This window comes from Xenopus laevis, chromosome 2S, assembly GCF_017654675.1.
Source record: "Xenopus laevis strain J_2021 chromosome 2S, Xenopus_laevis_v10.1, whole genome shotgun sequence".
NCBI classification, from domain to species: Eukaryota; Metazoa; Chordata; class Amphibia; order Anura; family Pipidae; genus Xenopus; species Xenopus laevis.
In genome coordinates this window covers 75,985,527-76,003,138 of record NC_054374.1, presented here as the reverse complement: position 1 = coordinate 76,003,138, position 17,612 = coordinate 75,985,527, and the positions used below count along the sequence as shown (strand labels likewise).

Here is a 17,612-nt window from a genome sequence, read left to right as displayed (position 1 = left end):
TAATCTTTTAATAATAGTTACCAGTATATCTGAGTGTTTAGATTAATGGTGGTGAAACAGTAAAAGCATTAAGACACATTAAGAACTGCTTCTCCTACCCAGGGCATACTGTATATCAGGGTGTACAGAAAACAATGGTGTATTTCCATGTTTTTTTTTTTTTGCAGCCACAGCAGCTTATATGGACTTTATATGGGTACATTTTGGTCTGATGTGCATTCACCCCTTTTAATTAAAAAGGAAATATATATATATATATATATATATATATATATATATATATATATATATATATATATATATATATATATATATATATATATATATATATATATATATAGATAGATAGATATATTTACCACTAAATTCAAGCAAAACGGAATTTCTTTAACTGGTGATGATTACATGTATACAATTGTTGTTTTAGTCAAGATGATAATACAGTATATTATCAGTGTTCAAAATAGCAAATATGCTCAGTCCCAAGTAGATGGGATGGTTTTAACGTATAAATTATTGCTTATTAAATAAATGGCAAGACATGATCAGGAGGTTTGCTTTTAATTGAAACCAGTTTGATTGCTCTTATAGGACAACTAGATTTTTTCATTACCTTTAAACACACTTTAAAATTCTGCTGGTACTCAAGAGAGAGGGTGACCACCTGCCTTAGAATCATTAGAAAAGCCAATTAAATAGATGCCTTTTAAGCCTAATTTTTATTGATGCCAAATGTTGACATTCTATCTCCTGAGGGTTGTTTCTTTCAAGATTAAAATGTCTGACACTTAATCAAATGGGACATTATACAACATACTTTTTCACTTTGCAACCTTTGTGAACGAGCAAATCCCACACTGAAATCCTATCTATGATAAAGCATCATAGGGATTTAGGGTCTGCATTATTTTTGGTCAGTACGCACAACTGTTCTGAGCATTATTACGAAATCTCCAAACTTTTCCTACATTCAGGCATCAGATTCTGATTTTGTGATGGGCAACAAACAAGATTTGAGGGCCATTTGGGCCATAAATTTAATTTTGTGTAAATTATACCACAATGCAATATATCTTGATAAAAGAAAGACACCCTCATTTTTTATGCAGCTTTCTATAACCAATGTGTAAAATGTACAGTGGCTTTTTAGGAATTAATGTACGTCATTTTAAGTAAAGGTGACAGTATGAATTCCTTTACTTTATGTGAATGTACACTAACATTTTGAGTCCTCTGTGTAAGCAATAAAGGCAGTAGACAAAGGCTTCTTATTGGGTGGCTAGCATGTGAAGTAGTAGTCAATTCATACCCTGACCCATCTGCTGGAAATCATTCGCCAAAAATTTAGCGAATTTTTAAAAACGGAATTTGCAAAACGGCAATTTTGACGCCGTCGACAATTCGCCGGCGTCAAAATGGGCGTCAGCACCAAAATTTACTCCGGCGCCCATTAAAGTCAATGGGCGTCTGTTTATTGTTGACAGAGTTGTTGGAACCATCGCAGGTGTCGGGAAAAACTTTGACGCCGACGTCAAAATTGTTTCGACACCAACGAATTTTCGCTGGAAATTTTCGAATTTATTCACCGTGAATTTGCGGAGGGCAAATAAATTCGCCCATCTCTATCTATAATAGCACTGATGGTGTTCATCTAGGAATCTCCATTATAGATGATATTATTTTACTTAAAATTAGGAGTACAATAAGATTTTTTTGAACACAATTTAATTAAAACAGAAATCAGAGCCTGGTCAGCCTACTGACCGAATTAAAAATACTGCATAAAATCAAGTCGATTTCAAGTCATCCAAACACTGATCACATTTCATTCATCATATGAGTATACAATACAGGGGTGTAGAAAATTGTTAATCTCCAGCAAAGTGCAGCAATTGATCAAAAAACATTAGATGTGAAAAGGCCAACTATATTAATCTAGCTGCATAAGTCAATGTATTGTTAAGGTTGAACGAATTAATATAATTTAGAAATTATTTCTAAATTATTATAAAGTGCAGTGTTCAATTTTTTACACCATGTTTTCTCTTATTCATTATACTTATATAATTACTTGGATGAATTAATATCAATTGATTTTATACAATGTTTTAACTAGTGGTTTTTAAATAGTAGTGAACTTGAGACTCTTATTGCTGTATTCATTATAATAAATTGTGTTAGAAAGAAACCCGTTTATTTTCTATATTTTAAGTAAAATAAAATAATAGACAAAATAATTAATAGATTACATCAATAGTGTTATTATACATGACGAGAAATCAAACAATATAATTGGCACATTGCTCGTATTTTCCATTGTCGATTGGGATCAGGAATTGATATCTACTGGATTTCATGTCGAGTTTTTAGTAGGCTGGCTAGTGTCTGTATTAATTATTATAAATTGTGTTAGCAAATTCTCAGCATTTTCCTTGTTGTCAGTTTTACCTTCTGTGTTTTGGGAGAGGTGTGATTGCTGTGAAAGGCCCTTAGCAATCATGATTCTCTATCACATTGTCACTCCTATTTCTCATTATGTATAAGAGTTAGCACAGGATAAAAGATATCACACTTAAAAGGAATGCTGTAATCAATGTATTTTTAAAAGTCACATATTAATCTATTCTATTTTTGATAAAGAGGACATCCAATTTTTGCAAAGCATTTTGTGGATGTGGCATGATTTGATTTGGTCTAGTTCAGCTAGTCATTTATATCTACTATTTTCTATTTATGCCTCTTAAAGGAATTGTTCAGTGTAAAAATAAAAACTAGGTAAATAGATAGGCTGTGCAAAATAAAAAATTTTTCTAATATAGTTAGTTAGCCAAAAATATAATCTACACAGACAGAACAGAACATTACTTCCTACTTCGCAGCTCTCTTGGTTTCCACTGATTGGTTACCAGGCAGTAACCAATCAGAGACTTAAGGGGGGCCACATGGTTCATACCTGTTTGCTTTTGAATCTGAGCTGAATGCTGAGGATCAATTGCAAACTCACTGAACAGTTATGTTCCATGTGCGCCCCCTTAAAGTCGCTGACTAACAGAGTTAGAGAGCTGAAAAGCAGGAAGTAGTGTTCTGGCTATTATGTTAGACATCCAGTCCCTCCAGTCTTTATACATTACATTTTTGGCTAACTAACTATATTAGAAACATTTTTTTATTTTGCACAGTTTATTTACCCAGTTTTTATTTTTACACTGAACTGTTCCTTTAATGCCAATGTAGTATAAGAGTGAACAACAGAAAACCAATGAATTTCATCCTATTGTAGGATCATTAACTTATTACAGCCCATTGCTGACAGTAGTGTAACAACAGCAGATAAAATCAGCAGCCACACATTTAGATAAAATTCGGATCCGACAATTCTGTGGCTCCTGGAAACATAAAAAGCTCAGAGACTACCTAGACCTATAGTACGAACAATCCAAGCAAAAATACTTTACCCTCCCACTATGATTTAAGGCTGACCTTAGTGTGATGGCAGATGGTACATTTTGTAGTCTTCGCTAAATCACCAGCAAAAAAAATGTCCAGAAATACCTTTTTCTTTTGGTCAATCTGTATATATATTCCAGGAAATTTGTATTGTGTAAATGCACAAAAATGCAAGCGAAAGCAATTTGGCATGATTATGCATGATTCATGGGTTCAGATTGACAAAAATATTTAGGTATTTTCAAACTTTTTGTAGAGATGATTTTAGAGCAGTCAACAAAACTTACAATGTGCCATCACCCATTGCTTTAGGGATGGGCGAATATTTTCGCCTTGTTTTGCTGCAAAAATGACGCCCACAGACTTGTATGGCGTTGTGCGTAAAAAAAAAAAAAGAAGCGCTTCAAAAGAATTTCGCAACATGTCAACATTTTTTTGGCACCCATAGACTTTAATGGTTGTCGGCGACATTTCGCCGGTGTCTAATTTTTGGCGAAACGAAACGGGTCAAATTCGCCGATCCCAACTAATTGACGTAGAGTTCCTAGAGATCTAAGACTGTGATTAAGACCAATATCAGACAGGTTGTTTTCTCTGCTGGCATATACACTAGTAAAAAAAAGCCAATCCATTGACTTCCACACTTCCTATGTGTGTGTGCTGGAAGGTGGCATGGAAGTCAGCTTTTCTCCGCTGGTGTGTATATATGTCAGGTGAGAAAATGACCTTTCTGACATTGGCCTTAACATTTGCTGAAGGGGATGACAGGATTGATGTAGAAGAGCAAACACAGGAAACTGATTACAGCTAATTGATCCTTGGTGGAAGAAAGAAGGAAAAGAATGCACAATGGTATGGATATTTACTACTCAACAAGTATATAGTCAAGCCATGGCAAACTTATAGGGCCCTGTTCCATTCTTTTCTTGCATGGGATTTTGAAGGAAGAAACCTATAGGGGGAACAACCTCCAACTTTTTCAAACAATTCTAGTAATCCATTTGGCCTGAATACGAGAAACATTTAGTATTTTCTAGTATTCTAGTATTTTCCAGAAACTTCTACAATAGCATTTCAGGAATTCCTTTTCTGAAATTTATCTTCTTAATCCAAATATCACCAAGTATTGGACATAATTATTTATCACAAATCTAAGATACTTAACCCCTTCTACCCAACCCTTCTTAAAAAAAAAAAAATTATATATATATATATATATATATATATATATATATATATATATATATATATATATATATATATATATATATAATACACAAAAGCCATGAATATCCTGTAAATTATATCCTTATAAACGGTGAGTAGTGATGTCATCAGTTATAAACGGTGAGTAGTGATGTCATTTCTGTCACATGACTCACTAAAATTTGTGTATTATAATAAATAAAGTACCCCCAGTTGTAAAATATGAGGATATTAGAAGTTACCTCGGAGTTCCATGACCTCGTGTTTTTATATGGTCATGAAACTCCTCGGTAACTTATAATATCCTTATATTTTACAAGAGGGGGTACTTTATTCACTATATATATATATATATATATCTGAAAAGTTGATAGAAGTTAAATAATTTTTTACATTTTTGGGATAAGGAAATGTATCTACGCATATATGTATGTACACTCAAGAATGGAAAGAATATTAAAATGATATGATGTCAAGAGCTTTTTTCAGATGTTATCATAGATTCAAATGTCAGTGGGACAGAGTATTTTTTTTGTGATTTGGTATGCAAATTTGCCAAGGGAATAAAGCACTTGAGCAAACATGCTTTATAATCTTAGCGTGTCTCCCTAAGGTAAATGCAGATTCCTTTTGGTGAATGCATATAAAGTAGGGTAGAAACACGTGCTTTGAATTTCAATGATCCCTTTAGTACTGTAAATGGATTTAAACATAGTGAAGCCTACCTGTTAGTATATTAAAACCCATGCATGTATTTATAATACAGTCATAGAGTGCCATATTTTTTTCCCTCAGCGGAACTAATTATTTTGGTTTTTGGGATTAGAATGTATATTATGTCGTTTATATGAAAATCAGAGTTCTTTAATATTGTGTTATGAGTATTAACTTTCTGGTTTTACGTAAAATCTTTTTATGGGTTATGAATATTTGATTTGGTCCTTCTGAACAAAGCCAAAAGCATAATGTATGCATGCAGAGGAAGATTTCACTCGCATTTAAAAGAAAAAGTCAAATACTGCACACATACTGTAAGTGGGGAAACTTTAAAGGAGAACTAAACCCTAAACATGAGTATGGATAAAAATCCTACAAGGCTGATTATTAAATTCTGATGCTAGTTATACTGGTTTCTGAGCTGACATGTAGTAATTATCTGTATTAATTACTAATCAGCCTTATATTGTGACATTTATATTATATGTTAACTGTATATTTTGAGTTAGACCCTAAGCTCAGTAAGTGACAGCAGAACAGAGCATGTGCAGTGAATCAGCAGAAAAGAAATGTAGAGCTACTGGGGCATCTTCAGAATCACAGATCTTAACTGCTAAATGGCTGTGGTTGCCCTGGGCTAGTACAGAAGCCCAAAATATAAGGCCTAATTTATCAAAAATTTTCTGAGTATTTTAATAAAAAAAGCCTGACCAAACTAGAATCCACAATTGGGCCTTATTTATTTTTAAAAAAGCAAGATTTAATTGGATCGGGGACAAACACGAAAAAATAGTTTTTGGTATTCGGACTTAAATAATTCCCATAATGTACACCATTTCTAGCCTACAACTATAGTTAAGCTTTAGTTCTCCTTTAACCAATACATGAATTCCAGGCGACATGTGTAGATGAAGCTCTGCTGTAATGCAGGCAAATGTACACTATACATTTTTTTATACAGTCTTGTAATTAACGTGCATATTTGTAATTGTATGTATTGTGTGGCAGAAGCCGATAGCAACCAATCAGATCTTTGTTTTCATGTTCTAACTGGTAGTAAACTACAACTATATTCTGATAGGTTGCTATGAATAACTGCAGGGTCAGACTGGCACAGTTGGAGCCCACCAAGTTCCGAACCTCTGGGACCCTGCGCACACAAGTGAATGGCAGGGGCACCGCCGCACATGTTTTTGTTTAAGTTCGGGCGAATTGGGGAGCAGGTCTGGGCTGGCCCAATCCGACCCTGATTAACTGCACTGTCCAATTTAGCACCTATCTAAAATCTGACCCAGGCACGCTCCATGCTTTTTGGCACAAACTCAAATCATGGTCTTCCCAACAGGGGTAGTAGGTCCCTGAGGTGTCAGCCTGGTCAGCCTCAGACACCCCAGTCCGACACTGTACCCATAGCACCTTGCACTGGATTAAAAACCATCTCAAGGCCTGCTCAAGTTACAATAGTTGACTATTTTGAGCTGCATTACACCACTTTGCTCTGCACTTGTCTGTTTGTAATTCTTGCAGTCTTATGAAAAGTTTTAAGATCCTTGCAGAGGTGGTAGAAAGGAATAACACCTGAGTTGCTGAAGTGTGAAAAATTCCTCACTATCACTTGATAGGTTCATAATTCTTAAAACAAATTTTGTATTATGTGAACAACACACGTTCACATAATACACCTTGGTTGCTTGTCATTTTACCTATAAGTAATGTTTTCTACAATGCACCAGGACAGGTTTGAAAGAAATCGGGTACTGTTCGGTTATATATTATATATATTATGAGTATATAGTCTCCTTGTCCTCAACTGACCCACACACTCTTAATAAATCATTGGTAGTCTACACTCAGTAGGTGTTTGAGATTTCACTTGGTTGCCTGGAGATCTGGACCAAAAAATATCAAGCAGTGTTGCTTTAAGAATACATCCCTAAAGATGCTTGTTGGTGCATATCTCCCATCACATCCATCATGTTTTAATGCTGCAAAAACTAGGTAGAGTGAATCTGTTATGGAATGTTTATTTCTTCTTTAAGATGGTAGCAACATTAAAATACTGGGTCTGAGATCAGGTGTCTCTGCTAAAAGCAGGATTTGAACTCACGCATGTAAAGATTTTTTGAACTAGTATTCAGTAAATTGAAGTCTTTAGATCTGAGCCAATGTCAGTCAATTTCTCATCTCTTGATAGGAGGCTGGCTACATTCAAAGTCTAAAGCGCATTCTATGACTCAGTTTTCCATCCTTTCCAATAGGTCAGTTATGCCAGAAAGTACAGCAATATTGCAAAAAAAAGGTTACAGCCACAGAACATCAATGGAAGATGGATTGTAGCTAATTATTATTGACATTAGAATAATGCAGACAATAACTTCATTTTATAAGTTTCATTATTTCTGCTGGTTTAAACAATTGCCTTAGTACAAAAAAGAATTATAATTTACTTATAATGTTAAGTCTAATAACCTGAAACACTCTATCATTTGACTTTGGCAACCCGTTTAAAAGGTGCTGTTAAATATAATTAAACCCAAAATGAGATTTTCTTGCTAGGAGCTCAGTTTCTATAAAACACATTGTCAGGACAGGCTTCATTTACAATGTCGATTTTCAGTAAAGTCTAATCATAGAAAGTTTAACGAGGCCAACCATTTTGGAAAGTGAACGCAGTAGCTTGTTTGACTATGAAAATGAATGTGTCAATATTACAGCGGTTACACTAGGCAATGTTCCCATCGATCATGCGTTAAACATAGAAAGGCAACTTTACATCACATGATGATTTGGCCAGCCATCATGAAACCTCATAACCCTTTTTTATTGTAGTGTATGGCCATCCAAAAATGAGAGGTCTGAGGACATGCTATCTTTCAATGGAGCAACATAAATGTAGATGGGCTCATTTGCCTGGGTAGAAACAGGAATGTCTGTCTCTTTTTGCTCCTGTCTGACATAACGTGCAAGTCATATGCATACTGAAAAAACATGGCACACTGTACCCTTTTCTTTGAGCTATGCACCTGCCTTACACTTCCATATGCAGAGATGTTAACCATCCCCTTGTCATGAGAATGATAATGATCCACCATAGACCTTTTCAGGTTTAGTGTGAATAGGACTGGATCATTATCACCCTCATGACATAGGGTTGGTTGACATCTGTGCTTATGGTGTTCAATAACATATGCTTTTGTTATTGCAGAAAGTTCATAATTAAATCTTTAATACAAATTATTGACATTTTGTAATTGTAATTTTCTCTTATGAATAGTAATATTTGAATTAAAACACATGTATACAGGTAAGAGATCTATTATTCAGAAATCATATTATAAAGAGATATCTTATTTACCATAGTGGCCTAATTAATGAAACAACTCAACAACAATTTTTACTAATTATGCTTTTCACTGGAATACTATATTCTACTTAATGTTAAATGGTGGAATAAAGCAAAGACCGCACCGGACTAAAGTTTCAGCATCTCAATAGCAGCAATGATCCAGAGGGTCACCATCTTGGAAAGTGTCTGTGACACTCACATGCTCAGTGGGCTCTGAGCAGCTGTTGAGAAATTAAGTTTAGGGGGTCGTCACAAATTATCAAGCAACAAATTAGGTTGGCCTGTAATATAAGATGATACTTCCAGGCTAATTATTGAATTGTAAAGCTAATTGCGCTGGTTTCTGTGCTGCCATTTAGTTATTACCTGAAATAATTACTAATCAGCCTTATAATACACAAAAGCCATGAATATCCTGTAAATTCTATCCTTATAAACGGTGAGTTCTGATGTCATCAGTTATAAACGGTGAGTTCTGATGTCATTTCTGTCACATGACTCACCAAAACTTGTGTATTATAATAAATAAAGTACCCCCAGTTGCAAAATATGAGGATATTAGAAGTTACCTCGGAGTTTCCTGACCTGTATAAAAACACTCGCCCTTCGGCCTCGTGTTTTTATATGGTCATGAAACTCCTCGGTAACTTATAATATCCTTATATTTTACAAAAGGGGGTACTTTATTCACTATATATTGTGACATTTATAATCTATGTGTACTGTATGTTTTGAGTCGGTTCCTAAGCTGAATAAGTGACAGCAGCACAGAGCATGTGCAGTGAATCAGCAGAAAAGAAGATGGGGAGCTACTAGGGTCATATATGGAGGCACAGATCTTCCTTGCTACAGGGCTATGGTTGTGTAAATTAAATTTCAGTTAAACTGATTGAAAGATTAAAGCTTTTCAGCCATTCACTAACTCTGCTGCCCAACTATCAAGCACACAATGCGAACTGCATAAATCACACCCCCTTAAGTTAGACAGGGAGGTTTGACTTGCCTAATATATGCCTGTATATAAAATTCCTTGTAAAACAAAAATGTTAGAACAAGGTACAGCCTAAAGCTCAAACATCTGTCATGATATACTGGTATAAAACTGCTATAGTTACAACACCAAAAAGATGAAGTTGCGTGTATTATTGCCTCAGAATTGTTAAACTTTTAAAGCAGACGTGTCTAATAATATTTTTATAAATTAGCTGTTTTGCAGTAGTGGAGGCAGCCATATGGCCCACTTTGCATAGCAATTAAAATAATTAGTCAGGGTTAAATGTAATTTAGGCTTTCTACATACATACAGTAATACATAATCATTTTATTTGCAGTTACTGGACCGACAGATATAGGGGCAGATTTATCAAAATCAGAATGAATATACACTAATCAAATGCTTTATCTTCTGATTAAATGGGCCATTCAGAACTGATTCGACTGCTTTTAGTGCCATATTTGTTTCTTTTCTGTGGGGCGTTCTGCATTCAGTGGCAGTATTGCATAATTTTTAAAGCAGCGCTTGTTTGTAATGTCTATGCTTGTCTTTAATGTTATTGGTAAAATTAATTTGCTACTCTCATAAAATAAACTGCCCCATAACCATTCAAAGCAAAGCACTTTTTTGTGGTCACTGGCCCTTTATCTGCTCCTAACAACCTTAAAAGCTTAAAATATTAAAATCTGAAAAGTAGATCTGTCTATAAGGGTTAAATATAATTTGTGTGGGATATCACTGGATACAAGTTGTACTATAGACCATGCTAAACTGGCTACCACGTATACTACAATGCATGATTTCTTGATGAGTATATAGATTTAGAACTAAGATGTGCACCTACTGGTATATTATATGAAGCCTAAGCTGGCTGCATGTGTTTTCATGTCACAATTTCTTTTGTTGAAAATTGTTGGCAGAATAAGCAGTTGCTTGCAGTGAGCTCTAATTTAGAGACCAATTGCACCACAACAGCTTCATCCCATTTGCACCACATAAGGAGAGACAATCGCAATCATTTCATGCCAGAAAGAAAAATGCTTATCAATGTATGAGAACATTCAAGCTCCAAACACTTATCACGTCAACACCTCTATCTGGTAGAAAAAAAAGTATTTTTTTTGCTTTTTTTTTTTTTTACATTTTGCAAAAATAAAAGCAAATTCTGGGAGTCAATACTACTATTTTTGCTGTTAGAAAAATACGTAAGTACTTAATGGGGTAGTTGGCACCAAAACATTACAACATGTACCCCATATAAAAACAAGTGCACATTTTTTCTGCTCACCCTGTATGCCCACAGTATGCATTTTACGGACAACTGGGCTGAAGACCACTACAATCTGCCCTATTATGCAGTCTACATCTGCTCAGTATTAATATCATAAATCCACATCCAACTCCCTCCATATGAAGGGATACAAAATCTTCGCCTTTATCTGGTCTGTCTTCCTCCTTGGAAAATGACATGGCAGCAGCCGCAGCGAGGGAGATTGCCACTGATTGCAGGGATTTTAAGCAGATTTGGGCTCTGTTGTAATTCCATTTTCCTTTACCAGCTCATTATATTTAACCTTTCCCATGTCTTGACCAGATCTGAGGGCCTGCATTGCTCTTCCTTTGAGTTTCGAGTTCCAGACTTGGTCCCAATTCTGCCAATATCACACCTGTACTCCTCTCCCATGCATCTGTATAACCTGGGCCCGCAAGGTCTGGATACCACTAAGGATTGTCTTCTGGTGCTCCACAGAGTTGATTCCTAAACTCATGACATCCCTAGGAAACCAAGAATAGGATATGTTTAGAGCAAAGCTCTTGATTCATAAAATGTAAATATTTTACATTGAGTTTTTAGACACATTTCGATTTTCTTTTTTAAATATTCTTTTTGATATTCATATTATTACAGTATGTAAGCATAATTCATGGTGTGGTATCATCTGTGAAACACAGAACTGAGTCCTACTACTCCTTAGGGTAGACTGCCATTCAATTTCTCAATGCAGCTTTACACATTTTAATGACTTTATCCAGGGATCAGCTTCCATAAATATGTCAATCCATTAAAAACTTTTATGAATGTCAGGGTTATGATAAGATCATAAAGGGTGCTTATGCAGCATCAGAAGAAGACCATATCAATGTGCCGTTGCAGTCCTCATCTGACGGGACCTGCCCAATAGATATTTGGCCTGTCTATCAGTCAGATATATATTGGAAGGCCTCATACTCAGATAGATAAGCTGCCGACACGGTCTATAGTGGCCTGTATATGGCCGGCTTTTTAAGACACATATCTGATTCTGCAGATTTTTACCCATGAGCCATATTCAACTGGTGAACAACAAGTTGCTCCTGAGCCACTGGTTGGGGACCACTGCTCTAGACAGTTCAGGTGGTTTATATAAATTAAGCCCGATTGTTGACAAAGCACAAATACAGGGCCCACAGACACACTGGAGCACTGGGCACCTACACAGCAACAGATTTGCATGTAGGGAGCACTCACTAAAAAGCTGTTAATGCCATGTGCATGGAGAAGCAGAAAGTGACATCATTTCTGCACACATTACATATTTACCATTTACCATTACTTGCCCAAGGTTTACCAATGAAGTTGTGCAAAACCACACAATTTCTCTCAATATTTTCATGGCAGTTGCTAAAATGCTGAAATTCTAGTGAAAAGGCTGAGTTGTGAGTAAATAAAATAGCATTTTGCATGTATTTTTGCACCTGTTTCAATTATTTAAAAAAAAAAAAACTCCCCAAATTAGGCATTTCAAACTTAATTACACTTGCATGAGGATTATCCAATCAGAATCATCCACGCTATTCTCCAGTCTATTACTACATAACTCATCCTGCTGATATATAACATATTACGCTTGCTGTGCAATCTTTGCTGTTAGTACACTGTAATTAAGCATAAGAAACACACATATTGTGTTGTTTAGAGGAAGTTAATTCCCATTGGAGGATCTTCTAGCATCTGCTGGCGCTGAATATTTTATCCAGCTTTACTAACTTAAGGTGGCCGTATACGGGCAGATTAAAGCTGCAGATATAAGTCCTTTAGACCAATACGGCAGCTTATCTGCCTATGTGTGGGCGTCCAACGGGTCTCCCCGATCGCTATATGGCCAAAAATTGGCCTGATATCAATCGGGCACGAGGACCGCATCAGATAGTTGATCCGTCTGCCCCATTTCCTTCATCGCCCTGCCATTGGTGGGCATATTGGAGTAGGATCCGTTTGTTTGGCGACCTCGATCAATTGAGGGGATCTTATCGTATATGGCCACCTTTACTTACTTATTTAGTCCTGAGCTTCACTAGAGCCCCCAACATCTTCTATCCAATGATATAATAGTTAAGTATTCTGTTAGGAAAAGTTTAGAGTTACAGCACAAAGTATATTACACTGACCAGAGTTTCATCATGGAGGACATCATGGAGGAAAATCATGCACAGTATTCAGATTTAGCACAGCCCTAGTACATACTAGCCATACAAAACAATTGCAACTGTAAAGTAGTCATACGCTGCAAATTATCCAAAAGATCATGCTGATGGAAAAATGGAAATTATGCAATTTGATGCATATAACCAGATAGAATTGATCCAATAAATTGGACTGATTGCCTGAACATTCAAGTCATAGAAGTCATAGAATGTTCAGTCAAAACTACCCTCAAGTTGCCATGCATGCACAGATAGTCTGACAGTAGGTCTAATTTAATATGGACAGGCAACATTACATTTAGTAGCTTACATAGATTTTTAATATCATTTGCTTTCATGCACAGGATAAAAGTCAGCAACATGAATCTCTTAAAAATAATCCATATAAGTAAATAAAAAACTTACTGAACTGTCATTCTGGCCACAGACTCCAAGTAGCCATATCCTGCAGCAGTGAAGTTATCTTTATACCTCTCCATCTCGATGGCCTCCAGCCACTCTCCCACAGAGTTGAAGGAGGGGAACGTTGTGAATGTTCTTTCAATTAATGGGATGGATGTGCTCTGTGATCTAGAGAGTCATAAAATGAGACACATTGAACCTTGCAAAATCAAATAAATATAGAACTTTTTCATGCCAATAATGTAAACAAAAAAAAACATTACATATGTGCATCAGATATTCAGGTATCCTAAACTGCACAAACATAGATAAAAAGATATTGGTTTTTATCTTTGTCAATTTAAATAATCTTAAAACAAAGATCTGTTAAGCTACAACCCATATATCAGCAAAACAAGAACCAAAATCTACCTCTTTGTGCACTAGGAGCACTTTCAAATGGTTGGCCAGGCATAGCATTGCCAGGCACAAGGCAGTCCTGTCCTTAATAAGTACAAGGCCCGATTGCAGCCTTCAGCTAAGGCATGAAGCAGGAGGGGGAGATGCCTATGTGCTGCCCCCTCCCACCCCTCATGAATACAGTGAGGCTGAATGCAGTTCACTTCGGAACACAGAGACCTGCACTTTGCTCTGAACATAATAAATGGACCCATAATGTGTTGTGCAAAAGTGGTCCAATCCACAACTGTTTAAGTAAAAATAAACTCTTTACTACACAATTTCTGTTAAAGCATGGATGTCAAGCTTTTGCTCCTCCAGATGTTTAGGTAATAACTGCCAGAATTAGGACTTTGTTCTAAATCTTCTGGCTTCGATATTGGCACTGTTTTATAACTAAAGCAGGTGGAGAAGAGCCTAGTGTCAGTGAATAGAGTAATTATATCAATACGAACAAAACACTTTCATTAAGAATCTCTCCATATTGGATAACTGATAGTCGGCTGTGTAGTACACGACTATTAATCTACTAATCCAAAGAAATGAATCTCCTGGCAGTGCTAAATATGCCAAGTGAATTCAGCAGCAGAGTTATAGGCTTAGAAGCAGCTGCCTCTCCTGTTATTTTATGTGCTTATACGGTACAGAAGGTTTTCAGTAATTGTATTGCACCTAAAGGGGCCATACTGGGGATTTTAACACGAGAAGCTCAAGGAACATCAAGGAAAAATGAATTAAAATAGTATTTTCATTAGTGAATTTATAAAGAAAGTGTAATGACTAGTGTTTATTTTAAATATGTTTCATTAGATTGCTTATATAGCTTATTGTTTGTACTGAACAACATTTTTTCTACATGCCTGTATACACTGTAGTAGAACGTAACATAACTATAGCCACCAGACTTGCTGTTCTGTTGGTATCTACAGAAGATGCAAAGGAATGCAATGTTGTAGTTTATGTCTAAATTAAATTTGCTGTATAAGAGTGCTGAAAGGTAATAATAAGCTATACTATCTTGTTGGTATGCATGCACAGTGGATTTGCATCTAATTTAAAAGTAAACTATATCCAAATGTAAGTCTCTATAAATAAACCATTTTCATTATAATATACTTTTTACTAGTATTTGCCATTGGTTAGTCCTAAATAGAAAATTGCTATTTTAGGAAATAAGGGCCGCCCCCTGGGATCCTATGATTCACGGTGCACACAATCAAACCAAGGTCACACATACTGTAAATGATAGGTCACATGAGTCAATTAATGGGCAAAGTTCTGTCTTTTGCTTCCACACTTCTTCCTGATACAGTTGGAGCTGCAGTATTTCTGGTCAGGTGATCTCCGAGGCAGCACAAATAATATCAAAAATTATGATACATCTGCTGCAGTCTATAAGGCCTGTCCAAAGGGCCAAAGTTATTGGAATATAGCCGCCAGCTCAAAGGGCACATATACAAGTCCAAAAAATATATTCCAAAACATTCCATTAAAGTTAAAAAATCTGTTTTTATTTTACATAGATATTAAAAAGTAGGCATACGGACCAATTGATGCTGCGCCTTATGCGTTTCGTACCTGCCTGTACTTATTTATAGGCATTACTGTATTTCCATTTGGTCACAGAATTTAAACCTCCACGAGGTCGCTCCCCAAAAATTTAAAACCAATAACGTGTTGCCACCTCACGCAACATTACATATTTCCTCAATTAGGTCATGTTACTATTCTTTTTTATGCCTATACTCTATACATTTCCACAGCAAGATATGTCAAAAAGATGTATAGAGTATAGGCATAAAAAAGAATAGTAACATGACCTAATTGAGGAAATATGTAATGTTGCTTTAAGAACAGACATGAGGTGGCAACACGTTATTGGTTTTAAATTTTTGGGGAGGGACCTCCTGGGGGTTTAAATTCTGTGACCAAATGGAACAACAGTAATGCCTATAAATAAGTAAGGCGGAGCATCAATTGGTCTGTATGCCTACTTTTTAATATCTATGTTAAATAAAAACAGATTTTTTAACTTTAATGGAATGTTTTGGATTATATTTTTTGGACTTAGCATAAATAATATCACAAAATGGGGTTGAAGGGAAAAGATGTGAAAGGGCAATATTTACTTAAATATATATATATATATATATATATATATATATATATATATATATATATATATATATATATATATATATATATATATATATATATATATATATATATATTCCAGTTTAGTAAGATTCTTTATTATGCCACTTAATATGATATATGCTATCTGTTGTTTAAGTATTCATTGTGGGGGGTTTCCTTTATGTTACAGGTAAAGGCAAAATAATTGTGAGACAGTATATCTAAAGTAGCCATTCTATTAAAATGATCCTGTAATATTATGACTTTACCAACTTGCTATATATATTCTCTAAACCTTAAATATCTTAAACAGAGCCATGTTGACACAAGTCTCTGCCCCATCCATTTGTATGTATGAAAGAGACGTTGGATTGTGAGCTCCACTGAAGCAGTAACCTACAGTAGGTCAATGATGAATAAATACTGTAAAATATTGAGCATTCCAGCTCATAGTTTACCATGAGTCTCTTTATGCAGTAACAGTTGAAAGTGAGCATGAAAAAATGGGTCAGAGATGGAGCCACCATTATTCCTGCATCTCACACAATGACTGCACAGGTCACAATGACCCCATCTGTAAGTTATCTGGCAATACATTACATAACCCCCAGCAATAAGAAATTGTTGTTCTGGCATCACTGTCTAATTTCAGTATTATCTGACATCATATCATTCAGTTATCTCATTAGTCAGCAACAATACAAGCTTCTATGCCATTCCTGCATAGTAACCAGTACTGAATCAGGAAATGTTCATGACAGTACAAGGATGCTATGCCTTTACTGTACCTACTCTTTATACATAATTAATGTACTAGAACAGTATAGGCTGACAAATGATTAAGAGTTGTCTGCACAACAGTGTACTAGAAAATCTGCCTTGTGTCACATTACTTAGTTGCATATTTTGCTAGGAAAAAAGTATAAAAACATTGTTCATATCAATTTCCTGTCTGCCCATCAACAGTTGTGGAATTGAGAAAGGATTGAGCTAACACCCTAATCAAAATCCTATAAAATAAGGTTCTTTAAGAAACTTTTTGTCTTTTATCCTTTGTCGTTCTTATTAATTTTCAGCTTGCTCTTTCCTACACTAAATTCTGTAAGCCTTTCTGACTTGTCCCAGATGATTTTTGGCTTATTTTGCCCATACATTACATTCCCCCTGCCCGTCTGTCCTGATGATTTTTGCTCAGTCTGCCACCTTGATAATGAATTTTAACTGCCTGTCTGTCACTTTCTATGCTGCTCTCTTGCATGCTGTGCTGAAGCTATAATGCCAGGTGCACATGTGTTAATAGTCCACTAGGACTCATTTATGTGTCTTTGTCTCTAAGATAGCTTTCTTACAGAATTCAAAAGAACTGTACTGATCACTGGTTACATCAATTTGTCTCCTTTATAATACTTGCCTGTCAATGCCAGTTAATTGTTACTACTATATACTGCACACTTGTTTATT

General features: G+C 35.5%; 1 protein-coding gene across 1 annotated transcript in view; it reads right to left on the bottom strand.

Moving 5' to 3' along the window:
* Positions 1 to 9,505: 9,505 nt before the first annotated feature.
* LOC108709572 (ephrin type-A receptor 7) overlaps positions 9,506 to 17,612 on the bottom strand; it is a 310,721-nt gene continuing 302,614 nt past the window's right edge. Inside the window, exons 16-17 of the mRNA XM_041584012.1 lie at positions 13,581 to 13,745; positions 9,506 to 11,486 (exon numbers count right to left, since the gene is read on the bottom strand). Of these exons, the coding sequence (XP_041439946.1) occupies positions 11,372 to 11,486; positions 13,581 to 13,745 (280 nt within the window). The 3' untranslated portion in view covers positions 9,506 to 11,371. The remainder of the gene's footprint in view (positions 11,487 to 13,580; positions 13,746 to 17,612) is intronic.